This window comes from Heterodontus francisci, chromosome 48 (genome assembly GCF_036365525.1).
Source record: "Heterodontus francisci isolate sHetFra1 chromosome 48, sHetFra1.hap1, whole genome shotgun sequence".
Lineage (NCBI taxonomy): Eukaryota > Metazoa > Chordata > Chondrichthyes > Heterodontiformes > Heterodontidae > Heterodontus > Heterodontus francisci.
This window is the reverse complement of record NC_090418.1, coordinates 9,568,527-9,596,066: the sequence shown is the minus strand read 5'-3', so window position 1 is coordinate 9,596,066 and position 27,540 is coordinate 9,568,527. Positions and strand designations below refer to the sequence as shown.

The 27,540-nt window shown below is 47.6% G+C and overlaps 2 protein-coding genes across 2 annotated transcripts in view; both read right to left on the bottom strand.

Annotated features, from left to right (window-relative positions):
* Positions 1-3,859: 3,859 nt before the first annotated feature.
* On the bottom strand, positions 3,860-14,755 carry tmem256 (transmembrane protein 256). The gene is made up of 4 exons (XM_068023922.1): positions 14,644-14,755; positions 12,484-12,521; positions 9,678-9,758; positions 3,860-7,154 (listed from the first exon to the last, which is right to left on the bottom strand). Exons 1-4 carry the CDS (start codon positions 14,723-14,725, stop codon positions 7,011-7,013), a joined length of 345 nt encoding a protein of 114 aa, XP_067880023.1. The 5' UTR covers positions 14,726-14,755; the 3' UTR covers positions 3,860-7,010.
* A 10,044-nt stretch (positions 14,756-24,799) lies between these two features.
* LOC137357427 (zonadhesin-like) overlaps positions 24,800-27,540 on the bottom strand; it is a 95,721-nt gene continuing 92,980 nt past the window's right edge. The window contains exon 53 of the mRNA XM_068023773.1: positions 24,800-25,600. Coding sequence (XP_067879874.1) covers positions 25,444-25,600 — 157 coding nt within the window. The 3' untranslated portion in view covers positions 24,800-25,443. The remainder of the gene's footprint in view (positions 25,601-27,540) is intronic.

Below are 27,540 nucleotides of genomic sequence, written 5' to 3'. Positions count from 1 at the left end.
ATTGTATTGTAGCAAACATGTTAGCCAATGTGTGCACAGCAAGCTCCCACTAACAGCAATGTGGTGATTACCAGATAATCTCTTTTTGTGATGTCACTTGAGGGCACTGGCAGAAAATTAACCCCACCCCAGCTGCTCATTGAAATAACGTGATGGTATCTTATTGCGTCCAGTTGAGAGGGCAGACTGGGGGGCCTCAGTTTAATGTCTTAACCAAGAGACAGCACCTCTGACCGTGCGGTGCTCCCTCGGTACTGCATAAGGAGCGTCAGCTCGGATTTTGTGCTTAGGTTCCTGGAGCCTGCCAAATTTCACAGTTTCTGTACATTACCCTTGCACTATTCTTGCCCTTCAACGTACATCGTGCATTTATATAGCAACTGTTACTTGCCACCAGAAATGAATGAAGACAGGAAATTAAATCAGATCAAAGTCGTTTAAAACTCTCTTTGCAGTCGGGCAGCCACTGAAACAGAGAGTTTATTTGTCAATCAGCCTGGTGGTTAAGACAGTCAGGAGAGTTATCATTAATTCTGAGACTAGAGGGAAAATTGATTCTGGGGCCCCCCACCCCAGGGGAGGGGAGGGATGGATGATAGCTGGTTTCGCTGGCAGACCTGCCGGAGACTCCCTGAACAGGGATGTAGTGAGAAGGGCAGCCCACCCACGTCCTGCATGAAAAAAAAAGACAAGGGACCCCCATAGGATCTGGAGAGGGAGTCTGGCCCCGTCAAAGGGCTGTTGAGGATAAAAGCCCCTTCACTAACCTTGAGGTAGCATGGCATGTTTCGGTTATATATTACATAGAATATACAGCACAGAAACAGGCCATTCGGCCCAACTGCTCTGTGCAGGTGTATATGCTCCATCCTACTTCATCTCACCCTATCAACATATCCTTCTATTCCTTTCTCCCTGATGTGTTTATCCAGCTTCCCCTTAAATGTATCGACACTATTCACCTCAACCACTCCCTGTGGGAGCGAGTTCCACATTCTCACCACTCCCTGGGTAAAGAGGTTTCTCCTGAATTCCCCATTGGATTCATTGGTGATTGCGTTATATTGATCGCCCCCTAGTTCTGGTCTCCCCCCACAAGTCGAAATATCTTCTCTATATCTACCTTATTGAACCTCTTCGTAATTTGAAAGATATTATTTTCCTTGTTCTAGAGCCCAAAGCTTTCCAGATCATTATAAGCCGTGAGTTCTGGTATAGAATCTTGGTAACGTCTATACCCAAGCTCGGGGTAATGTCTTATCCCAAAGGCAGCGCCTCTGACAGTGTGGCATTCCCTCGGTACTGCACTGGAGTGTCAGCCTGGATTTCTGCATTCAAGTCTTACGAGTGGGACTTGGACCCACAACCTTCTGACGCAGAGGCAAGAGTGTGACCCACTGAGCAACTGCTGAAGGGACTCATTTGATGGGACCTGGTTTAAAAAAAAAAGGATGATGTTGTACGATGCTAGGATTGGAAGGATGAGCGGAAAGCTAAGTGGAATGATAAAGGAGGCACAAGGCAGCAAGACGCTGAAGATAAGTGACAGACCACCCATCAGATCATAGGCTTGTCTGGGAGGTCAATAGATGTTAAAAGAGCTAGCGTTTATCACCCACCCCTAAATGCCCTTGAGAAGGTGGTGGTGAGCTGCCTTCTTGAACCGCTGCAGTCCATGTGGGGTAGGTACACCCACAATGCTTGTTTCTGTAGCGATTTGATACAACTGAGTGGATTGCTTGGCCCTTTCAGGGGCTGTGGATCTGAAGTCACTAATAGGCCAGGCTGGGTAAGGTTAGCAGATTTCCTTGCCTGAATGATATTAGTGAAATAGATGGGTTTTTAGAAACAATAATCTGGTAGCCTCATGATTAATGAGAGTAGTATTTTGTTCCAGATTAACTAATTGATTTCCTACAGCTGCTATAGGGGGATTTAAACTCATGTCGCCAGAGCATTATATTACTAGCCCAACAACATTACCACTGTACTACTGCCCCCCCCCCCCCCCCCCCCCCCAATAGACATGAAGAGGTATTGCAGCTTCAAACGAACTTTGGTTTTACAGACAATTTGGTAACTCCTACAAGAGAAAAAAATGCTTCGACTGAAAGCAGAAACAGTTCCTTAAGTCAGTTTTTCGACTGAACATTTCCATTTATGGCAAAAGGAGATAAGGCTTGGAACTGAGCCATCAAACGTAAGGGATGGTAACTTCTGGTTTGACACAAGACTTAATGAATCCAAAAAAATATCACTGTCCCAGCAAAGGTCAGGAGTACAAGAGAATTAGGCATTGTATGCACTGAGGTTGTGCAATCCATTCCCTTACCACCAATTCCGTCCCTCTCCCTGGCAGCTGTCTGAAGCTGAACCAGACTGTGCGCAACCTGTGTGTGTCATATTTGACCCCAAGACAAGCTTCCAATCAGGCACCCACACCATTGCTAAGGCTGCCAATTTCTACCTGCATCGCTCAGCTCATCTGCTGCTGAAACTGTCACCCATTGCCTTTGCTACCTCTACACTTAGCTATTCTAACACTCTCCTGGCCAGCCTCCCACAGTCTGCCCTCCATAAACTTAAGGTCAGCCAAAGCTCTGCTGCCCATGGCTGTGCTCTCACTAAGTCCAGTTCCCCATCACCCCCTGTGCTAGCTGACCTACATTGGCTCCCGGTCCACCATCACCCAGAATTTAAAATTCTCATCCTTGTTCTCAAATCTATGGTCTCACCCCTAGCTCTGTAAACTCCTCCTGCTCCATAATCTTCTGAGATAACTGCATGCCTCGAATCCTGGCCTCTTCAGTGATCGATGCGAGAAGAGCCACCTGAGATAGGGAGCTCCACCACTAGGGGCTGTGCCTTAAGCTGCCTAGACCCGAAGCTCTCCAAGATGCTCCTTAAATTCTCCCCCTTTGAACAAGCTTTTGGTCACCTGGCCTAATATCTCCTCTCGTGGCTGAGTGTCAAACTTTGCTTTCGGAAGCTCTTGTGAAGGAAAAGGGGGCACAACATAAATACAAATATATGTTGATGACTCTGGAGTAAAATCTACATGTTTAGAGTGGCTTTGATAAAAGTAACTGCTCGAAGTGATGCCCATGTTGACCCGAGTGTGCAAGTGGGAATGACAGACGAAGAAAGGATCAAGCTTGGCTGTGATGATTCACGTGGTCAAATAGCCCACGAGCACCCATGAAGAACAAAGAACTTGCATTCATATAGTGCCTTTCACATCCTCAGCATATCCCAAAGCACCTCACAGCTGATGAAGTACTTCTGAGGTGCAATCGCTCTTGTAACGTAGGAAACGTGGTCGCCAATCCAAATGCACAGCAAGATCCCACGAATGGGCGATGTAGCAATGACCAAATAATCTATTTTAAACGATATTAGAATAGAAACAGAAAATGGCACAAATACTCAAGCAGCTCTGGCAACATCTGTGGAGAAAGACCATTGACCTGAAATGTCAACTTTTTCTTGCTTCACAGATGCTGCCGGACCTGCTGAGCAATTCCAGCATTTTCTGTTTTTATTTCAGACTTCCAGCATCTGTAGTATTTTGCTTTTGTATTAATGATAATTGCTTCAGGGGGAAAATAGTGGCCTGGACACTGGGGAGCACACTTTCTCCACTCTCCCCCACTGTTACACTTCTTCCAATAGTGCCGAGGGACCGGTTACATCCAGTTGAGGGGACAGTCAGGGCACCAGTTTAACAGTTCATCCGAAAGACGGCACCTCCGACAGTGCTGGCTTATGTGCACAAGTCTCTGGAATAGGCAGCAAAGAACGTCATCACTAAGATTTACCTGGGCACCAAAAAATACAAAACTGGAATCCGACAAAAAGGTCAAAGCGATAAAAATTTATTTTACGAAGAAAGAACTTTCGTACAAAAGTCAGTCTCAATTAAATCAGTGAACATGAGCGCTAGTACATGATTATAACCCTTGACTGGAGTACACTCTAATAATTTAGTGTCATTGGATTTGTGTTGTGAAAATTCTGTGATTACGAGCTGCGGATATCAAATGTCCTATTAAAATGATACAGCAGGTACAATGAACACTTTTTGAAGTTCTCCAGGCTCTCCAACTTAACACAAGGGTTTTAAGGGGAGGGTGCCGGGGGGGGGGGGGAATGGTGAAAAATTATTTTCACTGCCTGGCAAGTCTATAAACGTAGGGCACAGACAGGTTCACAGAGTGAAAGGGGACAGGTCAAAACAATTTCCCCCTCCTTTTACAGGTCACTACAGCTTTTCCACAAGTGGCTATTGAGGCAGAGACTAGAATTTGAAAGGGATTTGGATAAATATCTGAAAAGGAATACCCTTGTGTGCTGACATTTGCATGACTAAGCCAGTATGTACCTGAAGCAGACCAGGATTGCTCCTCCGTCTGATCAGCAACCCAATTGAGATCAGCGCGGTCTGACGTCGAGGGGTCTGAACTTACTGGGTGTCAGGACCAGCAGTGATCTTACAGTGGTAAGATATCCTAAAATATATTTCTGGGGAAAATTGACAATTTTTTTTGGGACCTCGTCTACTCAATGAATAATAGGACCGTACAAATCCTCAGATATCCGAAAGCTCCTCACAGTTGATGATCTGCTTTTGAAGTGTTGTCGCCATTGTGTAGGCAAACAGGGTAGCTCAGTTTGTGCACAGCAAGCTCCAACAAACAGCAAATTAGATAAAGGACGAGTTACTCAGTTTTTAGTGATTGTTGGTTGAGCGGGCAGGACACCGGGAGAGATCTCTGCTCTTCTTCCAACTTGCGCTGCGGCATCAACCCGACGGGGGAGCCTCGGTTTAACGTCACATCCAAAAGACAGCACCTCAAACAGGGCTGCACTCCGCCAAGGTTGCGCCCTCAAAGTCCCTCGCACGGGCCTGGAACCCACAACCTTCTGCCTCTGAGGCAAGAGTGCCACTGACTTGAGGGATTGTGCGACCCCCGATTTCGCAAAATTCTGGCAGTTAGCGCCACAGTGATGTCCAACATTCGGACGCTGGCAATTGCCACATGAAATGTCACGGAGTGAGAACTTTCAGAAGCTTTCAAGATAGCCCAATCCTGTCCCCACCCAACGCCCATTTCTTTTCGGCACGAGCCACTCGGGAGTGAGGCAACAAGTGCAAAGCACAGCGTCCGTTCTGCTGTCCCGGATGAGGTTAATGAACTCCGTGCAAACTGGGAAAGGAACTTGCGACATGCTTGGAACACAGGGCTCACCCACACCCTACCTGCAGCTCAATTGTGCAGCGGCCTAACTGGCAGTAGGAAAAAGCCATCCGCAACCCTTTTTTTTTTTAAAAAGCACCCGAGTTAGACTGCCATAAAGTCCTGTTGCTCTTTAGTGTGCGGTCCATTCATCTGTTTGTACAATTCTGCTCACAGTGTGGGGAGAATCAGACTGAAATCTCTCCTGTCGCTGAATGTCAGGGTGGGAGAAGGTTCAACGCCAGGCATGTAGTGGGGTTCCATAGGTGGAATTTCACCTGGGATATTCCCAGAGACGAGGCAGCCACGTCTGGCTGTAGTGCACTGCGGGCAGTTACAAACCCGTCCTTTCTGGAACCTCGCCTTGAACTTTCGCTCTCAGCCGCATCAGTCTGCAAGGGCTGCCAAGAAACCGATGGCACTGCCTTGCTCCCTTTGGCTCCGGTGCTGAGACTTTGCCTTGACTTTGGAGATGGCTGCTGACCATTACCAGCCAAGTGAACGAGCACGCCCATGAGTGAAATGGTAATAAGGGCAGCGCAAGAGATGGTGGGGAGGGGGCAGGGGGGGGGTGAGTGTGCAAATCAAGTACAGATCTGCATTTACGCCACTCCTTTCACCACCTCAGGGTGTCCCAAAGCCCTTTACAGCCAATAAAGTACTTCTGAGGTGCAGTCGCTGTTGTAATGTAGGAAACGCAACAGCCAATTTGCGCCCAGCAAGATCCCACCAACAGCAGTGTAATAATGACCTGATCATCTGTTTTAGTGACGTTGGATGAGGGATAAATAATTGATTTACGATGAGGACAGTACGATTGTGAAATACAGTAGATGCCCTTTGGAACGGTGTTTTGGGAACAATGAGATTTTCCCACATGCTGAATGGCCTGTCAAAGCGACCGAGTGCATGGTAATTGTATAAGACACTAGTTAGGCCACAGCTGGAGTACCGGGTGCAGTTCTGATCACCACACTATAGGAAAGGTGTGATTGCATTAGACAGGGTACAGAGATTTACAAGGATGTGGCCTGGACTGGAGAATTTTAGTCTTGAGGAAAGATTGGATAGGCTAGGGTTGTTTTCTTTAGAACAGAGGCGGCTGAGGGGGAGACCTAATTGAAATGTATAAAATTATGAGGGGTTGAGATAGAGTGGATAGGAAGCCCCTATTCTCCTCGGTTGAGGGGTCCATAACTGGGGGGCACAGATGTAGGGTAATGTAGGAGGTTTTGAGGGGATTCGAGGGGTGGTTTTTTTCACCCAGAGGTGGGGATCTGGAACTCACTGCCTGAAAAGGGTGGTAGAGGCAGAAACCCTCATTATACTTAAAAAGTGCTTGGATATACAGTTCAAGTGCCCTAGCCTACAAGGTTACAGACCAAGAGCTGGGAAGTGGGACTAGGCTGGATGGCTCCTCGTCGGCCGAGTGGCGTCCTTCAGTGCTGTGAATGTCTATGACTGAAATGTAATTAGCGGAGGGAGTGGAAGGAGAGAAGAGAAACTCAGACGGGAAGACAAGTGGAGGTCAAGGATTGGACTTCGGACCACCACTTGTGTCCCGGTTACAGCGTGCATTTGAGATAGCACCAGCTGTTGGAATGTTGGCTGCACGGGAATAAGCCGAGACTTTGTGGGGGTGCCCTCAATACAGAAGGTTTTGCTTTGCCAACGTGCAGACCCCAATTCTCTCCCAAGTACCCCATGTTATATTCTGCCTGGCTCCTCCTCTCTCCGTGTTCTCCTGCCCAGTGCCCTTTGGCCCTTCCAAGCTCACAGAGCCATGGCCGCCCAGCCTACGATCAGTATGGTTCCACCATACGGTGCAGCTTTGGTGAATGTAGGGTTTCCAGTCACCGCTTGGTAGTAGAGGGAACCGCAAAACATCACCATCCCAGATGTCAGTAACGTGCCAGCCTGTAATCAAACCACACAGTCAGAAAAATGCAGCAGCACCTCTGAAGGCTCAGTAACTAAATAAAAATTCACTTTTAAAAATTTGTTTGTGATGTCAGTGTCACAGGCCAGCATCTATTGCCCATCCCCAATTGCCCTCAAGAAGGCTGTGGTGAGCCGACTTCTTGAACCTCTGCAATCCATGGGTACACCCACAGTGCTGTTAGGGAGGGAGTGCATAGCAAAAAAAGATTTACAAGGAAGATACCAGAACTGAGAGGTGATAACGATCAGGAAAGACTGAACAGGCTGGGTTTTTTTTCCCCCCTTGAACAGAGAAGGTTGAGGGAGTGACATGGTAGTATTTAAATCTCTGAAGGGGTTTGATAGGGTAGATGTAGATAAGATTTTATAGTGTGGGGAGAGCAAAACTAGGGGCCATAAATATAAGATAGTCACTAATAAACCCAATAAAGGAGAAGATTTTTTACCCAGAGAGTGGTGAGAATGTGGAACTCGCTCCCACAGGGAGTGGTTGAGGTGAATAGTGTCGATACATTTAAGGGGAAGCTGGATAAACACATGAAGGAGAAAGGAATAGAAGGATATGGTGATTGGGTGAGATGAAGTAGAGGGTGGGAGGAGACTTGTATGGAGCATAAAGACCAGCACGGAGCAGATGGGCCGTATGGCCTGGTTGTGTTTTACATTCTTTGTATGTGGTTCTGTGGGTTATTATGAACAAGACTTCCTTCCACCCACAAGGGTGGTGCAAGTGGAGATGATCAATGACTTCAAAAGGAAATTGGATGGTCACTCAAAGGAAACAAACTTGCAGGGCTACGGGGATCGAGCAGGGGAGTGCGATTGACTGGCTAGCTCCACGGAGAGCTGGCACAGTCTGGATGGGCCAAATGTCCTCCTTCTACACTGTAACTGACTCTATGATCTTGTAGATGGTACACACTGCTGCCGCTGTGCGCTGGTGGTGGAAGGAGTGAATGTTTAAAGGTGGCGGATGTGGTGCTGATCAAGGAGGGTGCTCAGCCCTGGATGGTGTTGAGCCTCTTGAGTGTCATCGCAGCTGCACCTATCCGTTGCCTGATGTAGGATTAGGCTACACACACGGGGCATGTGCGCGTACTTGGCTCCAATCTTACCCAGTGTTACTGGGGCACTGTCATTTTGTCTTCAGCGCCCTTGGAGCTCCTGTCTAGTTACGTCTGTGTTGGGAAGTGCCCGGCTGAGGACAGATCAGGCACAGCTCTGATGCCCTCTAGGCAAACAGTTTGCCACAATTCAATGACCAGTATGATAAACACGCGGACAAGCTGCCAGAGGGCTACCACCTCCCATTGATCATAAGAAATAGGAGCAGGAGTAGGCCATTCGGCCCCTCAAGCCTGTTTGGCCATTCAGTAAGATCATGGTTGATCTGATTGTGGCCTTAACTCCACTTTCCTGCCTACCTCCATAACCCTTTACCCTTGTAGATCAAAAAACTGTCATCCCCAGCCTTGAATATATTCAATGACCCAGGCTCCACTAATATCTGGGGTAGAGAATTCCGAAGATTAACAACTCTCAGAAGAGATGCCTCTTCATCTCCGTCTTAAATGGGAGACCCCTTATTTGAAACTGTGCCCCCGGTTCTAAATTCCCCCACGAGGGGAAGCATCCTCTCAGCATCTACCCTGTCAAACCCCCCTCAGAATCTGAGATGTTTCTCTCATTCTTCGTAACTCCAATGAGGACAGGCCCAACCTGCTCAACCTTTCCTCATTAAGACAACTCCTCCATCTCAGGAATCGGCCTAATGAACCTTCACTGAACTGACTCCAATGCAAGTATGTCCCTCCTTAAATAAGGAGGCCAAAACTGTACACAGGACACAGTCTCACCAATGCCCTGTACAGTTGTAGCAAACATTCCCTACTTTTATATTCCATCTTTCTTGCAATGAACGCCAACTTTCCATTTGCCTTCTTAATTACTTGCTGTATCTGCATGCCAACTTGTGATTCATTACAAGGACACCCAGGTCCCTCTGTACCACAGTATCTCTTCATTGGGCCTATACTCATTGGAGTTTGGAAGAATGGGAGGTGATCTTATTGAAAGGTACAAGATTCTAAGGGAGCTTGACAGGGTAGCTGCTGAGAGGATGTTTCACCTTGTGGGGTTACCTAGAACTAGGGGGCACAGTCTTAGAATAAGGGGTCTCTCATTTAAGACTGAGGCTGCGTCATTGAATACATTCAAGGCTGAGTTAGACAGATTTCTGATCTTCAATGGAGTTAAGGTGGTCGGGGAGGGAGGGGGTGGTGAGGCAGGAAAGTGGAGTTAAGTCCATGATTAGATCAGCCATGATCTTTTTGAATGGCAAAGCAGGCTTGAGGGACCGAATGGCCTACTCCTGTTCCTATTTATGTTATGAACCAGGAAAAGTCAGGAACTTTTTTTTTTTAGTTGGGGTGGGGGAGGGTAGAAACATAAAGCTAACAAAAACAGGTGGAATAGGAACAAGAACGAGTGGTCTCATACCAACAGAGGTTTTCGGCAGTGCGGAACTCCCAGTAGTGCCAGACTGTGCAGGAAGTGGTACTTGTTTGCAGTTTCGAACAGCTGGAGGACAAGATAAGTTAGTGCTGCAACTAGAACACATGGCGTAAATGGGAGAGATATGGCCATTACACCAACCCAGCACACCCCTCTAGTTACAAAAAGAAAAGGCAACCACCCTCTGATGTTAACAGTCCTGCTGATTGTTAGTGATAGCTTAGCTTAAGAGTGTATTCAGTTCCTGGAGCTAGCAAACCCACGGCAGATGTTCTTTTAAAAAATTTATTTATGGGATGTGGGAGGGTTAGCATTTCTTTCACATCCCTAATTGTCCTCGAGAAGGTGGTGGTGAGCTGCCTTCCTGAACCGCTGCAGTCCTTGTGGTGTGGGTACACCCACAGTGCTGTTTGGGAGGGAGTTCCAGGATTTTGACCCAGTGACAGTGAAGGAACGGCGATATATTTCCAAGTCAGGATGGTGTGTGGCTTGGAGGGGAACTTGCAGGTGCTGGTGTTCCCATGCGTCTGCTGCCCTTGTCCTTTTAGGTGGTCGAGGTCGCGGGAGGTGCTGTCAAAGGAGCCTTGGCAAGTTATTTCAGTGCATCTTGAAGATGTACGTATGCCTCTGGCCATTGCCATCTTAGCCCAGCACATTCAATCTTAAACTGAGAAAACACCCCTGCTGCAAGTTGCATGTATGAATATTAGGCAAGGACAGAATTGGGCTAGAACGTGATGCCTGACACGGTCAAATAGTCCGCCGATACGCACAGAGGAAAAATGGCCACTTGGATAAAGGCAACTCCTATTTGGCAAAAAGCCCAGATCTTCAGAACAAGGGGCGGCAGAGGAGAATATCTCAGGCTTTCTTCATCGTACATATTAAGCAAGCTAAAGCTGGACAAAGGACTTGAATCTTTTAAGACCCCAGCATGACCCAAGACACCTTACAGCCAATGAAGAACTTTTGAAGTGTAGTCACTGTTGTAATTCAAGGCAGCCCTGAATTAATTGTGTTTTCCAAAATATATACAGGAGGTATTACATTATGGTAAGACAAATAATGAGGTTGCATATTATTTGGAAAATTAAGAATATAAGTTGGTTGCGCGGTGTAGGGGGCAGAGAAATCAGAGTACAAAACAGATCACTAAAAATAGTGATGCAAGTTAATAAGGCCATAAAAAAACAAACCAAGCACGAGGGTTTATTTCGAGAGGGATGGAATTGAATAGTAGAGAAGTTATGTGTAGAACCTTGGTTAGACCACACTTGGGAGTACTGGGCTCCATGTTCTAAAAAGGCACTGATGAGGATGCAAAAAAAAAAAAAGATTTATGAGGATGATACCAGAACTGCGAGGGTTTACCCATCAGGAAAAGATGAACAGGCTGGGACTCTTCTCTATTGAAAGGAGAAGACTGAGGGGTGATCTAATAGGAGTCTTTAAAATTATGAACGTGTAGACACAAAGAGTGTGTTTCCACTTGTGGGAGAGAACAATTTAGAGACCAATATAAAATAAGCAGGCATTTTGTCGAAGCTTTTCGTCTTGCCGTGCATTCTCCATGGCAGTGCCTCTACCAATCAGAGTCCACTTGCTAACCAATCAGCACTCCCTTCTCGTACAGTATAAATTTGTTGCTTTCCCTTACATTGGTATTCTTGAGAATTGTCCTGATGAGTGCAAGACGAAAAGCTTCGACAAAATGTCTCCGTTTTCAGCAATACACAAGTTCTGTACTACCAAAAGGACTATAAAATAATCACCAAGAAATCAAATAGGAAACTCAGAAGGAATCTCTTTACCAGAGAGTGGTGAGAATGTGGAACTCGCTACCATAGGGATTGGTTGAGGCAAATAGCAGAGATACATTTCAGGGGAAGCTGGATAAACACACTAGGGAGAAAGGAATAGAGGGTACTCTGAGTTAGATGAGGAAAGGTGAGAGGAGGCTCAAGTGAAGGATAAACACTAGCATGAATTGGTTGGGCTGAATGGCCTGTTTCTGCACTGTATGTCCTATGCAATTTTATGTAATATGTAGACTTAACCCATTTAAAAAAACAAAGTTCCTTCTCATTGGCAATAACCGATTTAGATACTGGCCCAATCCCATGCATTGATGTGCTATCCCGAGACACTGTTTTTGTGCCCTCGATCAAGTGAACCAACACACTGAACTAACTCGGGCCAGCGGAGTCCCAGTGTACCTGCACTACACACTAAATGTGATCAACAGTTCATTCATGTTCAGAACTTGCATTTATATAGCACCTTTCACACCCTTATGACGTCCCAAAGCATTTAGCAGCCAACAAAGTATTTCTGAAGGGCAATCGCAGTTGTAGGAAACAGTAGTGTCGTGGTTATGTATTCCGGAAGCCCAGACTATTAACCTAGAGAACAGAAGTGTAAACTGACCACTGCAGTTTGAGAATATTAATTACATTTTACATTTTAAAATAAAATCCGTAAAAATCAAGTGATCATGAAGCTGTTAGAACCCAACTGGTTCAACGATGTCCTTTAGGGATGGAAGCCTTTCCCCCTTATCCAGTCTGGCCTACATGTGACTCCAGTCCAACTCTTAACTCCCCTCTGAAGTGGCCTTGCAAGCCGCTCCGTCTACATCAAACCTGCTGCCAGCGGGGAGGTCTACCACCACCTTCTCGAGGGTATCTCGGGACCAACATTATATTGCAGCCTTGCTAATTACACCCACAATGAATAACACAAAGGGAAAAATGTCTTTAAAATGGGTCACACACTCAGCCTTGGGCCTTACCTCTTTCAAATATTCATCGCGATCACTGCGTCGGAATCCTGCAAAAGCAACAGAAAGCCATCAGACCGACTCGACGACAACTATTCCAAATCCCAGAGGGAGGGAAGGGGAGCGAGGGAGAGAAATAAATAAATCTCCAGGGTTCCTACTGCTCATGGCTATCTAGTGTGCGTAGTGATATCGTAGGCAGGAAAAGCCTCGGCTGTGATGAACACCACGGCTTAAATAGCCTGTCGACACTCACCGTCCGGGCTCAAAAAAACACAATGGGCCGAGTGGCCTCTTTCTGTGCCGTAAACATTCTATGATTCTGTGCACGAGGCTACCTGGTAAGAACGCTCATGGCTTAGAGCGTTAAATCATTATGAGGACAGGTTACGTGAACTCAGTTTGTATTCCCGAGTGTAGAAGACTGAGGAGTGATCTGATCCAAACAGTTAAAGGGATTGAATCGGATAGATACTGCTTCTCAGGTTGAGGGCAGGGGGGTACCCAGAACCACCTTGAAATTAGAGCCAAGTCAGGCAATTTGAAACATGTATGTTTGAAGGATGACATGCTGGACAGACTCAACTTATACTGAGCTATGACATTCATCAATATGATTGATTGAAGACGTGACCAATCATTTAACTTCTCCAGCGCTAATAAGTGGCAAAAACTCCGATGAGGGAAACACACCCGCGACCTTCAGCAGCACTGCAACAGTCACACTGCCGCTGAGCAACGTCCTCCTTTCCCTTCCCCACCACCCCCCCGCCCGACTCAACTGTTTTTCAAAACCACAGGATTCAGAGCAAGTTGTCAGAACTGCAACCGTCCAATTTGCAAGTTAACAAATGCGGCAGTGGCCCATTTTCCAGATGCCTGGAAGATTCTCGGACGAGAGTGATAGTTCCGACAGAAGGTCATCGAGCTGAAATATTAACTCTCTCTCTGCAAAAGGACTTGCTGAGCATTCCCAGCATTTTCTGTTTTTACTTCGGATTTCCAGAGCCCACAGTATTTTGCTTTTGTTGTATTTATATAGCCCCGTTCGTGTCCTCAGTGCATTCCATAACAATTCCACCAATTAAGTACTTTTTGAAGTCTAGACATTGTCATTAGGTTATTCAATATCATGAGGGGGATGGACAGAGTAGATGGGGAGAAAGTGTTCCCATCAGCGGAAGGATCGAGAACCAGAGGACACCGATTTAAGGGGGCTGGTTATAGACGCAACGGTGACATGAGGAAAAACTTTTTTTTAAAAAACGCAGCGAGTGGTTAGGATCTGGAATGCACTGCCTGAGAGTGTGGTGGAGGCAGATTCAATCGTGGCTTTCAAAAGGGAATAGGATAATTATCTGAAGAGAAAAAAATTGCAGGGCTGCGGGGAAAAGGCAGGAGAGTGGGACTAGGTGAGCTGCTCTTGCGGACAGCCAGCACAGACACAATGGGCTGAATGGCCTCCTGCTGTGCTGTAACTGTTCTACGATTCCAGATAAACACAGCAGCCAAATTGCACACAGCAAGACCCCACAAACCACAAGTGAGACGAATGACTGGGTTTGTCTTGGTCGAGGGAGCAACGTTGGCAATACTGGGAAAACTTCCTGGTTCTCTCCAAGGAGTCCCACGGGATCTTTTACATCCACCTAGACAAGCACTGGGCCTCGCTTTAAGGTGGGACATTACATCAGACCACACAAATGTTAGCTTAGAGAATGGGCTCAACTCTCTGGAGTAGAAGCTTGAACCCAGCGACCTCCTGCCAAGACAAAAAAAAAAAGGCCACCTATAATAGGGCTGCAGCTCCTGATTGCTATCTGCGGGGCCAGACGGAGAGTGAGGGGAGGTTGGCGCAGCTGCGCTGCCACCCACAGCCGAATATCCTGTTGGCAATCACTATCCCAGCTTCAACAGCAAGGAGGGAGCTTGGTCCTGGAGTCACCTCTTGGGCTCCAACTCCTGATTGCTACCGGATGAGCCTGCTTTGGGAGTTGGGGGGTAGGAGAAAAGGCAACTGTGCTGCCCCCCACAGCCGAATAGCCAGCCGGCACTCACTATCCGACATCAAACTTAAGGTGATCGGCCAGTTACTGGAGGGATAGCGAGCGGAGGAAAGGGGGGGGAAAAAATCAGGCGAGGTCGGTGTGGCTGAGGGCAACGCAGACTTACCGTGCGCCCCGTAAGCACCGAGACCGACGGCCAGAGCGCCTGAGAGCCCCGCCACCCGACCGAAAGCACTCGCCGCCATCATTCCACTGGAAAGCCGCTGACGCCAGGGGGGGAGGGGGTGGGGCGCTCCTTTTATAATGCGCCCGCCCCCTCCACCCACGCCGTGGTCATGATTGTCAGCCGTGTAGGCCAATCACCGCGGAATCCTGGACACAATTTACATATGACGCCTTGCTTGTCCAATCATTCAACAGACAGGCCGGCCCCCCCCCCCGCGCCGGTACGCGCGTCCCCGGGCGGCAGTGATTGACGGCGGCTTCGAGCCAATCAACGAGAAGGGTAGGCGGGGCTCCTTTGGCCAGCGCAAAGCAGTTGCGCAGGGAGGGGGGGGGGGGACGAGGGGGTGAAGTGAGGTCAAAGGCTGAGCCTCTGGATTGGGTGGAGGTGTCCCTATGGGTGGTGGGCCTGGGGGGTGTCCCTATGGGTGGGCCTGGGGGTGTCCCTATGGGTGGGTCTGGGGGTGTCCCTATGGGTGGGCCTGGGGGTGTCCCTATGGGTGGTGGGCCTGGGGGGTGTCCCTATGGGTGGGCCTGGGGGTGTCCCTATGGGTGGGTCTGGGGGTGTCCCTATGGGTGGGCCTGGGGGTGTCCCTATGGGTGGGCCTGGGGAATGACCCTATGGGTGGGCCTGGGGGTGTCCCTATGGGTGGGCCTGGGGGTGGGTCTGGAGATGTTCCCTTATGGTTGGGCGGGTAGTCCTGGAGATGCTCCTGTGAGTGGACCTGGCAATGCCTCTGCAGTTGGGAGCGTAGGCCTGGAGATGCCAAGTGGGCGGGAGGGTGGGCCTGGAAAAGCTGCTGTGGGCACAAAGGTGGGCCTGGGGAAGGCCTGTGGGTGGGAGTGTAGGCCAGCACTTGGTACTCATAAGCAGTGTATCGGCTTTGCCCTCTCCGGGGAGCAGCTTGGACGGGTCATTTTGGGAATGGGGTTGGGTGATAGTGGGATTGGATGGATCTCTCGGAATACTGGCCAAGCACAGGGCTGTTTGGTGGCCCCAGTTCCTCTTATTTCTGCAACCTCCCCAAACATCTCTTCCATAATATTCCCTAAGGAAGCCAGAAAGGTAATTTTATAACGAAGGTGTAGATTTATAAATAATGTTGTATGGCAGATATTTGATTGTCGGGGCTGTTTCGCGGTTGGCTCTTCCCTTGCGCCTCTGTCTTTTTTCCTGCCAACTGCTAAGTCTCTTCGACTCGCCACACTTTAGCCCCGCCTTTATGGCTGCCCGCCAGCTCTGGCGAACGCTGGCAACTGACTCCCACGACTTGTGATCAATGTCACAGGATTTCATGTCGCGTTTGCAGACGTCTTAAAGCGGAGACATGGACGGCCGATGGGTCTGATACCAGTGGCGAGCTCGCTGTACAATGTGTCTTTGGGGATCCTGCCATCTTCCCTGCGGCTCACATGGCCAAGCCATCTCAAGCGCCGCTGACTCAGTAGTGTGTATAAGCTGGGGATGTTGGCATCCTCGAGGCGCTGCTCCACACACCACTGACCACCTCCAGGCACTTACCCATTGTCTCTCGAAATAAGGAGGCCAAAGAAGAAGAAGAATGGCAGATACAAAGCATTAATCCTACCCTGGTAATTTACTCCACAAGTCACTTAGTGTATATGAAAACAGAAAATGCTGGAAATATTCAGCAGGTCAGGGAGCATCTGTGGAGAGAGAAACGGAGTTAATGGACAGGACTTTCTCTCCTCATCGATAATTAAAATACCCCAAATTCTCAAGACTTTCTTCACAGCTGTAACCCCCATCTGTGGTCATATCCTACTATGTCTATACTGAGTGTCACAAGAGTTTCAAAGTGTTAACGTCACCAGAACACCAACAACTTGCATTTATATAGCACCATTAAGGCAGGTAAAACGTCTCAAGAAATTTGATAGTTGTTCGGACAGGTGACCTAAAGCTTGGGTTTTTAAGGAGCATCTTAAAGGAGGAGAGAGAGGGGGAGAGGTTTAGGGAACGAATTCCAGAGTTTAGGGTCCCAGGCAGCTGAAGACACGGCCGCCAATGGTGGGGTGATGGAAATAGGGAGTTTTGGGGGGGGTGTGCGAGGGGCTGGAATTGGAGAACCGCAGAGATCTCGGAGGGTTGTAGGGCTGGAGGAGGTTACAGGTGTGGGGGTGGTTGCGGGTGGGTTGCAGAGCGGGGTGAGGCCACGGAGGGATTTGAATACATGGTTGAGAATTTTAAAGGCAAGGTAATGCTGGACCGTGAGCCAAAGTAGGTCAGCGAGCACAGGTGATGGGTGAACGGGACTTGGTGCGAGTTAGGATACGGGCAGGTAGAATTTTGGATGAGCTTCAGGTTTATGGAGGGGCCCATTCAACCTTGGATCTTCTTTTGTAAAGCCTGTCGGGCTGACTCTAAGTTGCCCCAGTGCCACTAGGCAGGAGCAGAGAACATTAAGAAAAGTGCCCGAGGTCACCAAGCATATGTTGTACAAACAATAATAACTACAATACTGCCATCCCGCAAATAATTACACATATTATCCCCTCTGTCCCCTGAGGTCCCCACTGGCCGTGGAACATTAGGATATTGGTATATAAGGTATATTTAATGTTGATTGAAATATGCAAGAATGATCAGGGTAAAAGTTCTTTTTCATTTCAATTGCACACAGGTGAGAGTTAGCATAAGGTGATAGATGAGTTTCTTCGACCCTGAGGAGTACGGGTAAGAACCACCACCATTTTATCCTGCGTCAAGAAGCTTGTGAGCATGCTTACTTTTTTCATGAATGTTGATTTGGTGATCCTTGTGGGGTGGACTGAACCTGTCCAGTGCTTTAGTTACCATGGCAGACCTATCCCCAATTTTGCCCCTGTGCTTAAATTGATGTATCACTAGCCTACAGGGCAAACAGCCTGTTTCTGGGTCCTCAGCAATACCATAAAGCCAGCCTACTGCACCCAATGTCAATGGGTCAGTATGCTGGAACTCCCGAGCTAACAGCACTGTGGAAGCACATTCACCGTAAGGTCTGCAACGGTTCAAGGAGCTGGCTCGCCACCACCATCTCAGAGCAACTAGGGATGCGCAGCGAATAATTCCTGGCATCTTCTACACACTGACAACGGTTTGTTTTTTTTAAAAAAGTGCCTCGCTCGATTGCGCAGCAACCTCTTGTGACAGAAAGCACCAAGCATTCACCATCACCTTCTCTCGGTCGATGCCGGCCTTGGCTCAGTGGTCAGCACCCTCTCATTAAGCAGGTCGCTCGCACTCCATAGACACAGGCTGACGCTCGCAGTCCAGTTACTGAGGAAGTGCTGCACTGTTGACGCTGCTGTGTGTCAGATGAGACATTAAGCCGAGGCCGCCGATCTGATGGCTGCAAAGATGCCACGGTCATTATTTAGAAGAAGGGCAGGGCAGGTCTCTCCCCCCCCCACCCCAGTAACCTGGCCAATATTTATCCCTGAACCAACACCATAAAAATTGGCCCAGAATTTCCTGGGGAACGGTACAATGCTGCTGATTGGGAATGGCTGCAAAAAGGCAGAGGGAATGTCGGAGTAAGTGGCTTACGTCACTGTTTAGGGTGTTGCATTTTCCGTTGGTGTTTTGAGTGCTCCGTTGTTACCTCTCAGCTTCTGTAGCATCGCGGACCTCCTCCTCCCACCCTCCCCCCACCACGCTATCATCCCACTGAAAATAAAAAGTGATAATTTCATTGGATTATCACCAGCTTTTATTGCCACTTAGGCTTAAAAAAAAAGTGTGTCGGTGGCCAGGCAGTGTTGTGATTTATAGTGGATAGATTTTGTTTTTATAAGGAAAGTGCTTGCACGGTTCAACGTGGACTGAGGCTGGTGTACACAGCTGTGGACTCTCTTTACCCCCAGGGTACCCCTTTGTAAAGTAGGGTCTGAACAGGTGGGGGCTGATCAATCCCACCAGGAAACAATCAATCCGGTGAGAGCAACATGTTGCACCAGCAAAACAGCATGGTGCTACGTCGATGTATTGTCCTAGGAATAGTCAGATTCTGTCGGAAGTGCCGCCTGTCGATTTGAGACATTAAACCGAGGCCCTCGTCTGCCCTCTCGGGTGGATGTAAAACGATCCCGTTATTGGAAGAAGAGCAAGTGAGTAACTTCAGTTCCATGGATAGGTTGGAGAAGCTGAGGCTGTTCTCCTTGTGTTCTCCTTGGAGAAGAGAAGGTTGAGAGGAGATTTGATGGAGGTGTTGAAAATCATTAAGAGGTCTGGACGGGGAGAAGCTGTTCCCATTGGCGGAAGGATCGAGAACCAGAGGACACTGATTTAAGGTGATTGGCGAAAGAAGGATTGGCAAGATGAGGAAAACACTTTGACGCAGCGAGTGGTTAAGATCTGGAATGCACTGCCTGGGAGTGTGGTGGAGGCAGATTCAATCGTGGCTTTCAAAAGAGAATTTGACAATTTTCTGAAGGGAAAAAATGTTGCAGGGCTACGGGGAAAAGGCGGGAAAGTGGGACTAGCTGAGGTGCTCTTGCAGAGAGCCAACACGGACATGATGGGACAAATGGCCTCCTTTTGTGCTGTAACCATTCTATGAGTGCTCCCCGGTCAATTGGCTGCCGCATGTCTTATATTATAACAGTGACTACGTTTTAAAAATATTTAATTGGCTGTAATGCATTTTGGAACATCCTGACATTGTGACGGGCGCCATACAAATGCAAGTTGTTGATTTCATCTTTCAGTAACCCTCTTCAGTTGCTGTTTAGTTCCCTGTTCCCTTTGACTCCACAGTGCAGCACTGCGCTATACCAATGTTCCAGGAATAGTCAAGTATCTTTAGCTCTAAATGGAAGAGGCATGGTTCATTTTGGGATAGATTTGCAGTGTAAATTCACCGATGCCCTGCTCCGAGTGGGGAGTCATGCTGAAAGGCAGTGCAGGCCTGGGAACCCGGCATCAGGGGATTCAACACACACATTGAAAGGAGATGGAACTGGTGGAGATGGAAGACAATGGGTAACAATAGAGAGGGAATATTCTGTACCTCTGGCCTTTAACATTTCAATCTCCTCTCGTCATGTGCTGAGTGAAAGGCACTGGCTGAGACTTATTTACTCTCAGCATGTTGTCCTGTATTGATCTGCAGTATTCTAACAGAAAACGTACTTTGTTTCTCATTGCAGTTGCAACTCAGTACCAGTAAAGGAGGAGAGTGGGCACTGGGCTACAGCAATGGGTCAGCAGATAGGGAAGCCACATTAGAACCGAGCATTGTCACACAACATCAGCCAAATAGTGAGAAAATAGCAAATGTGTCCAAGTCCCACTCCAGAGACCTAAACACGTAATCCGGACTGACAACCCCAGTGCAGTACTGGGGGAGCGCTCCACTGTCAGAGGTGCAGTCTTTCAGATGGGACTTTAAACCTCATCTGCCTTCTCTGGTGATATAAAAGATCCGACGGCTCGCAGAAGAGCAGGGGAATTCTCCCTGGTATCTTGGGGGCATTTTTAATCCCTCACCCAACATCACTAAAAGAAATTATCTGGTCATTATCACTTTATTGGTGGTGGGAGCTTGCTGTGTGCAAATTGGTTGCAACATTTCAAAAGTAGTTAATTGGCTGTAAAGTGCTTTGGAATGTCCGGAGGTTGCGAAAGATGCTACAGAAATGCAAATCTTTCTTCTTCAGTCACTCTTTTCAGTCGCCGTTCAGTTCTCTGTTCCCTTCTAGTCCAAAGTGCGGCACTGTGCTAGACCACTATTCCAGGAATAGTCAAGTATTTTTTTAGCATTAAATTAAACAGACAAGACTCATTCTTTGGGTTTACAGTGTAAATACACAGATCCCCTGCTCCGAGTGAGGAGTCGCACTGAACTCAAGTGCAGGTGACAGGCGAGACTACAATTCAGCAGCGCCAAATTTTCGACTCATGCTCCCTTCAAGGATCACTCGCTGCTGTGTGTTGGCATCATTGCATTTTGTCGCTGAACATACAATGCAATAACAAAATGTCAGAGCAAATACTAACTGCGCAGTATCTCCTCCGTTTCACCTGACTGATTTTCCATAATGTTTCCTCCTAAGTAATAGGAGCAAGAGTTGGCCATTCGGCCCTTTGAGCCTGCTCCACCATTCAGTAAGATCATGGCTGATCCACTACCTCAACTGCACTTTCCTGCACTGTCAACCTGTCCCTTGATTCCTTCAGCTTTAAGAATCTGTTGATCTCAGTCTTGAACATACTCAATGACTGAGCATCCACTGCTCTCTGGGGTAGAGAATTCCAAAGATTCACAACCCTCTGAGTGAAGAAATTTCTCATCTCAGTCCTAAGTGGCCGACCCTTTATCCTGAGACTGTGACCTCTCATTCTAGACTCTCCAGCCAGGGGGAAAACAGCCTCTCAGCATCGACCCTGTCAAACCCTCGAAGAATTTTATACATTTCAATGAGATCACCTCTCATTCTTCAAAACTCCTGAGAATATAGGCCCATTCTACTTAATCTCTCCTCATAGGACGGCCCTCTCATCTCCATGCTTTAGCCTAAACTCTCATGCTCTGCTGTTTGCATTGGCACGTACAGGTACACTTTCACAATGGAAATAAACTCATGGACTGACTGTTCATTGGCACTGATCTAACCCTAATCTAGGGGGCATAGTCTAAAAATTAGAGCCAGACCTTTCAGGAGTGAAATTAGGAAACACTTCTGTACAGAAAGGGTGGTAGAAGTTTGAAACTCTCTTTCGGATCAATTGCTAATTTTAATTCTGAGATTGATTAGATATTTTGCTAACTACTGGAATTGAAGGACGTGGGGTTAAAGGTGGTATGTGGGGTTAAAGGTCGCAGAGCAGCCACAATCCCACTGACTGGCTCGAGGAGTTAAGTGGCCTTACTCCTGATCCTATGTTCCTAAGTAATCCATTGAGCTGAAGGCTTTACCCGTTCATAAGTAGAGTTGATATTGTTCTTCACTAACTTTGCCAGCATTTGCCGCTGCCAGTTTTAACTGTACTTTGCACCCAGTTGCTAATTTCATGAGCTCAATATGGACGTTTCAAGAGTAACAAACAAGTTTATAACTCCAATAAATCTCAGAAGACAGAAGCTACTCAAAGGCACAGTCTGAGATTTTTGCGCACGGTTTATTGGCCACATATGCTATTTCCTAACTGTTTTGCTGATATTGTGTAAGGACCTGGAGTTCTAGTGTGGCTTCCTTATCTACTGGCCCATTCCTGCAGCCCAGCCTCCATCCTCCCACTTTACTGATACCAGGCTGCAACTACAATGAGAGAAAAAGTAAGGTATCTGTGAGTATAGTGCGGGTCAGTACAGGACAACATTATACAGTATTTACAACACAGAAACAGACCATTCGGCCCAACAGGTCTATGCTAGTACTTATGCCCCAAATGAGACTCTTCCCAATCCTCTTCATCTCACCCTATCAGCATATAGAGTCATAAAGCCATTACGGCACAGAAATAGACCATTCAGCCCATAAGGTCCATGCCAGCTCTCTGTAGAGCAATCCAATCAGTCCCATTGTCCTGCTCTGTTCCCATAGCCATGGAAGTTTATTTCCCTCAAGTGCCCATCCAGTTTCCTTTTGAAATGATTCCCTTCTCCCTCATGTGTTTACCCGGCTTCCCCTTAAATGTATCGACACTATTCACCTCAACCACTCCCTGTGGGAGCGAGTTCCACATTCTCACCACTCTCTGGGTAAGGAAGCTTCTCCTGAATTCCCGATTGGATTTACTAGTGACTGTCTTACATTGATGGCCCCCTAGTTCCGGAGTCCCCCACAAGTGGAAACATCTTCTCTACACCTACCCTAACAAACCCTTTTGTAATCTTAAAGACCTCTATCAGGTCACCCCTCACCCTTCTGCTTTTCAGGGAAAGGAATCCCAGCCTGTTCAATGTTTCCTGATCATTATAACCTCTCAGTTCTGGTATCATTCTAGTAAATCGTACTGACAGTAATTATGTTTTCTCCATTGCTTTTCACATGGTACATGAATGATGGAAGGAAGTGTTGGAGAAAATACTAAGTACAATGTGTATATATTGACCTAGCAGAGGGTGCAGCGCAGATTCAGCAGACTGTAAGGGAGGATTAGAGGGTTACGTTAGGAGGATAGGTTGTATATATTCCCTTGAGTTTCGAAGATGAAGGTGTGATCTGATCGAGGCATCTAAAATGCTTAAGAGCATGGCGAAGACTTTCCTCCTCTCGTTCAGCCATCTTGCTGTGACTCCTTGTTCCTCTGACGACGTCAGTTTTTCAAAAGCTAGCCTCCTTATTTCTCTCCCTCCCTCCCTGCTGTGCGCACGATCCTGCTCGGAAGCCTCCCGAGGTGCCGACCATCAGCACCAATATCTGGGAGGTGGCTCAGTCAGTCCCCTGGGCTACAGGCCGGGAGAACACCCCAGCTGAGATAGGGAGGAGCCAGAGTTTGCTACACCCCCTAGCCAAGCTGCTGCAGAGCAGCTGTGACGATGGCATATACCTGTTAATGAAGCTAGTCGTCCAGAAGACAGGATAACTTTAAGTACTGCCCGGTCAGCCTCCACTCACTCATTCAGCTCCTCAGACCTGTTCCTCCATTCAGTGAGATCAGTCTCGCCCAACAAAAAAAAAATCGATCCATCTCCTGAAAATAACCCCCAGCCTCAACAGCTTTTTTTGGGAGAGCGATTCCCACTCCCCTTTGTGTGAAGAAGTGCTTCCTGACATCACCCCTGAACGGCCTGGCTCTAATTTTAATGTTGTGCCCCCTTGTTCTGATGAAAGGTCACTGACCTGAAACGTTAACTCTGCTTCTCTCTCCACAGATGCTGCCAGACCTGCTGAGCATTTCCAGCACTTATTGTTTTTATTTCAGAGGAAATAGTTTCTCTCGATCTACCCTATCAAATCCTTTAATCATCTTAAACACCGCATTTCGATCAGCCTGTAATCGTCTGTACTAGGGGAATATTAGTCTGTGCAATTTGTCCTCATAATTGAAACCATTCAGCCTGGTAGTCGTGCCATCAGGCAACATTTATCAGTTCACTGGTGTCAGGCCAACACAGAAACTGTCTCGTGGGCTCCTTCAAGTGTACGGTGCAGCTGTATCCCCTCACCCTTGACTCGCTGCGGGTTATCTCAGCACAAACTGTGAATTGCCCCCTCTCCCATAATGACCCTGTGGCTCGATGCCCGGTGAGCAGAATCGCGCCCCTCTCCCCATCCACCCCATCGCACCCAGCTCAGACTTTGCTTATTCTGCCTGTTGATTCCGGGCGACTGCCAGTGTGCATTTTGTTTTGCCCTCAGAGCAGGTAAGGGACAGGCTTGCAAGGGAAGCAGTGGGTAAAGTAGCAAAGTAGAAGAGAGGGGCTCCATTGACTGACATACTCAGCAACAGTAAGGAACATAAGTGCTTTCTGCCTGGACAGTCCCAAAAACTCTCAGCGATGCTGGCTATAGATGGAGTAAAACGTATATGGTCTATAGTGCCATTCATAATGTCCCAATAGTGCTTTACAGCTGGTGAAGTACACCTGTATAGTCACTGTTATAATGTAGGAAACACAGCAGCTAATTTGCACACAGCAATGTGACAGTGTGATAAACAACCAGAAAATCTCTTATTAGATGTTGGTTGAGGACACGGGAGAGAACGCCTCTTCTTCCCACGGTGCTGCTGGGTGTCTTGATTGCACTTGAGAGAGCAGACGGGGGCCTCAGTTTAACATCTCCTCCAAAAGTTGACGCCTCCGACAGTGCAGCACTCCCCAAGTACTGGCACCAGAAGTGTCAGCCCCTGGATTACATGCTCAAGTCTCTGGCAGTGGGACCTGAACACACAACCATCTGACTCGGAGGCGAGAGAGTGCTGCCCACTGAGCCGCGGCTGACCCCTGCACAGGAAGGGAAAAGCAGGCGGGCCATTCATGTGCCGAGGCTGATGTTTTGATGTTGTGGCCTGTCGCATTGTGGGGCTTCAGCTGAACACTTGTGCCACCAATTGGCTGGTTCCATAGCCGTCGCAGCAGTGCCTGAACTGAAAGGTGACACAGGCTGCAATTTATAGATTGTATTGATGCAGGAATCACAGAACACGATTACACTGGAGTTTGATGTCACTAACAAACACACGAGAGACTCTTGTGGAATTCATTCATACATCAAGCTGTTAATCCAGCAATATTGGGAGCAACCGCAAGGGAAGTCACATAGGAACAGGAAGAGGCCGTTCCACTCCTTCGAACCTGTACCACGTCATTCAATGTGATCATGGCTGATCTGCGGTCTAACTCCATATACCCGCCTTTGCCCCCCTGCTACGTTGGTTGCGGAAGTGAGACCCAAACTTCTACCTCTCTTTGCGTGCAGATGGGTTTCCTAATTTCACTGCTGAAAGGCCTGGCTCTAATTTTTAGACTATGGCATTCTGGGCAATTCAGGCGGGGTTGGCACAAATGCCCAGAATGCCATAGTTGTGTGGTCCTGCGCAGAGTGACATCCCCGGGCGGACGGGTATATGCGTGGCAAGTGACGCCTTCGGACTGACCAAAAACTGGATGCACCCACACACTGTAAATTGACAGAAAATTACACTTCCTCCAGTTGTAGGAACCAGTAGACTGCCCTAACAGTCAACAATGAGGAACACCTTAGTACCATTCACTCCATAGTTAATTTAGTGCATTCAAAATATAGGATTTAAAATTAATTTGTAATTTAGTCCCAGGCTCCGCCATGGTTATGCTTTGTATTCTGGGTTTGCTATTCCGCCGTCTCTCCCACTTCCCTTCAGTTGCCAGTTCGGCATTATTTGTTGAATCTCGATGTCGCTGCCGAGGGAGCTGCCTAGGGAGCTGGTGTCACTCATCCTGTCTCTTGACTTCATTCTTCCATCCCTAGTCACAAAAACAAAGGCATTTGGGATTATTATCCGCCAGCAAATTTACAGCTATCGCAACACGCTCCCCTCTTTCCACGGGTCTCGTGGTTAACTTTGACCCGTAAAGGTGAAAGGTCACGAGGTACCACGGTCACAGAGCCTCATTACATCGCAAGCTCAAGGCACAGAGGCAGACTGCCGTAGTCTCGCCTTTGACCTGCGCTCTCGTCCAGTGAGGTGCTGGCAAAGTTAGAGAAAGACGTAAAGGTAAACGCCATAAATTATTTCTGGATGGGAATCAGTGACTTTGGAAACACAAAGCAACAATGAAGGAACGCATTTCCGTTTATAAAGCACCCTTGACAACGTCCCAAAACACTTTGCAGCCAGTGAAGTGCAGTCACTGTTGTTTTGGAGGAAATGTGGCAGTCAGTTTGTGCACAGCAAGATCCCACAAACAGCGGTGAGGTAAATGACCAGATTTTTTTTTTAAATGATGTTTTAAATTCACCTCAGAGGGTAGTTGGGGCCTTGGTTTAACATCTCATTGGAAAGCGGGCACCTGCAACAGTGCAGCACTCCCTCAGTACTAACACCAGGAGTGCCAGCCTGAATTATGTGCTCAAGTCTCTGCAGTGGGACTTGAATCCACAACCTTCTGACTCTGAGCCATGCCTTCTTTAGGTATTTGAAAAATCTTGTGTATTTGTACACTTCCTGTACAAATGTCTTGACACATTTTTGGATTATGTTGATATAACGGTATTCAACTTGGGAAATTCATGTGCCAACATTTACCATGTAAACAGTCACGCATAACATTGTCAAATCATGATGTGGCCTGTGAAGTGAGTTTCTGAAATCACGCTCCATTGATACAGTGCTATGGGGAGAGAGCGGGGCAGTGGGTTTACTTTTGCATTAATCTAGCGAAAAGTTGACACGAGTTAAAATAGTCTCAATCGAGTTCACACTGTGCATGGATCTACAGTCCTGCTCCTATGCTGTCGATCTCAGTGAGAGCCACAAGATGGCTGTCATGGTGCATTGGAGAACTGTCACACTGACACAGTTTAAGGTAATTATCATGCTAGGCCCCCACCTGCCAAGAATGAGGCACATTAACTTTGTCATGATCATGGATTTTAAACTGTTACTGGAGTGAACAAAGGACGTGCTTTAAAAAGAAAAGTTGCCAGATCTTGGCTGGAAATACATTTGCATATAAACAGACAGTGCCTGGAACGGACAAAGGACCATTCCCTGACACATTCAACCCACAATGGACTTTTGATCACCAGACGTTGAAGGTGGAGGAGCTCGCATTCCAGGTTGACTGCTAAGATGGCCGAATACACAAACAGACATGGCCAAACCAGCTCGTCACATGACTAACCTGCTGGGCAACCTGAATTTTTTGAATTTGTACAAACAGTTTGGGTAGAAAGCCTGTTTGCTCCTAGATTGAGAAGATCTCTCTCCTGTCTCCTCCCATCTCTTTCTCACAAGCCTCAGAATCCACTGAAGCCCAAGAGAGAAAAGTCTCCTACAGCGAACAAGGTTTAAGAAGAATATTGGGCCCCAATGAAAAGCAAGATCCACCTAAGAAAGCCTGTTTGTGCTGGTTTCCATGGCTTATAATTGGAAAGCGGCCGAACAAGGATTCACCAAGGGGGGGAGCTAAAAAAAACAGCGTGTTTAAAAATAAAATCCTGTTTCGGTAAGACCACGGGAAGGCTGAAAGGGAACCCTAGACCCGTTTCTCACCTGGTCGTAACAGCAAGACAGAGAGACTGGGCTGAGCCCTTAGTTGAGGCAGTGTAGAGGCAGCTTCGCGCCGCAGTTTACCTCATTATACTTGACCTGGGAGCCCCTTTGACATCAAAACTGAAAGCATTCAACTCCTCAGCACTATCGTCCCTCAAATTAATAAGGGTGAAATATTGAATCCATTTT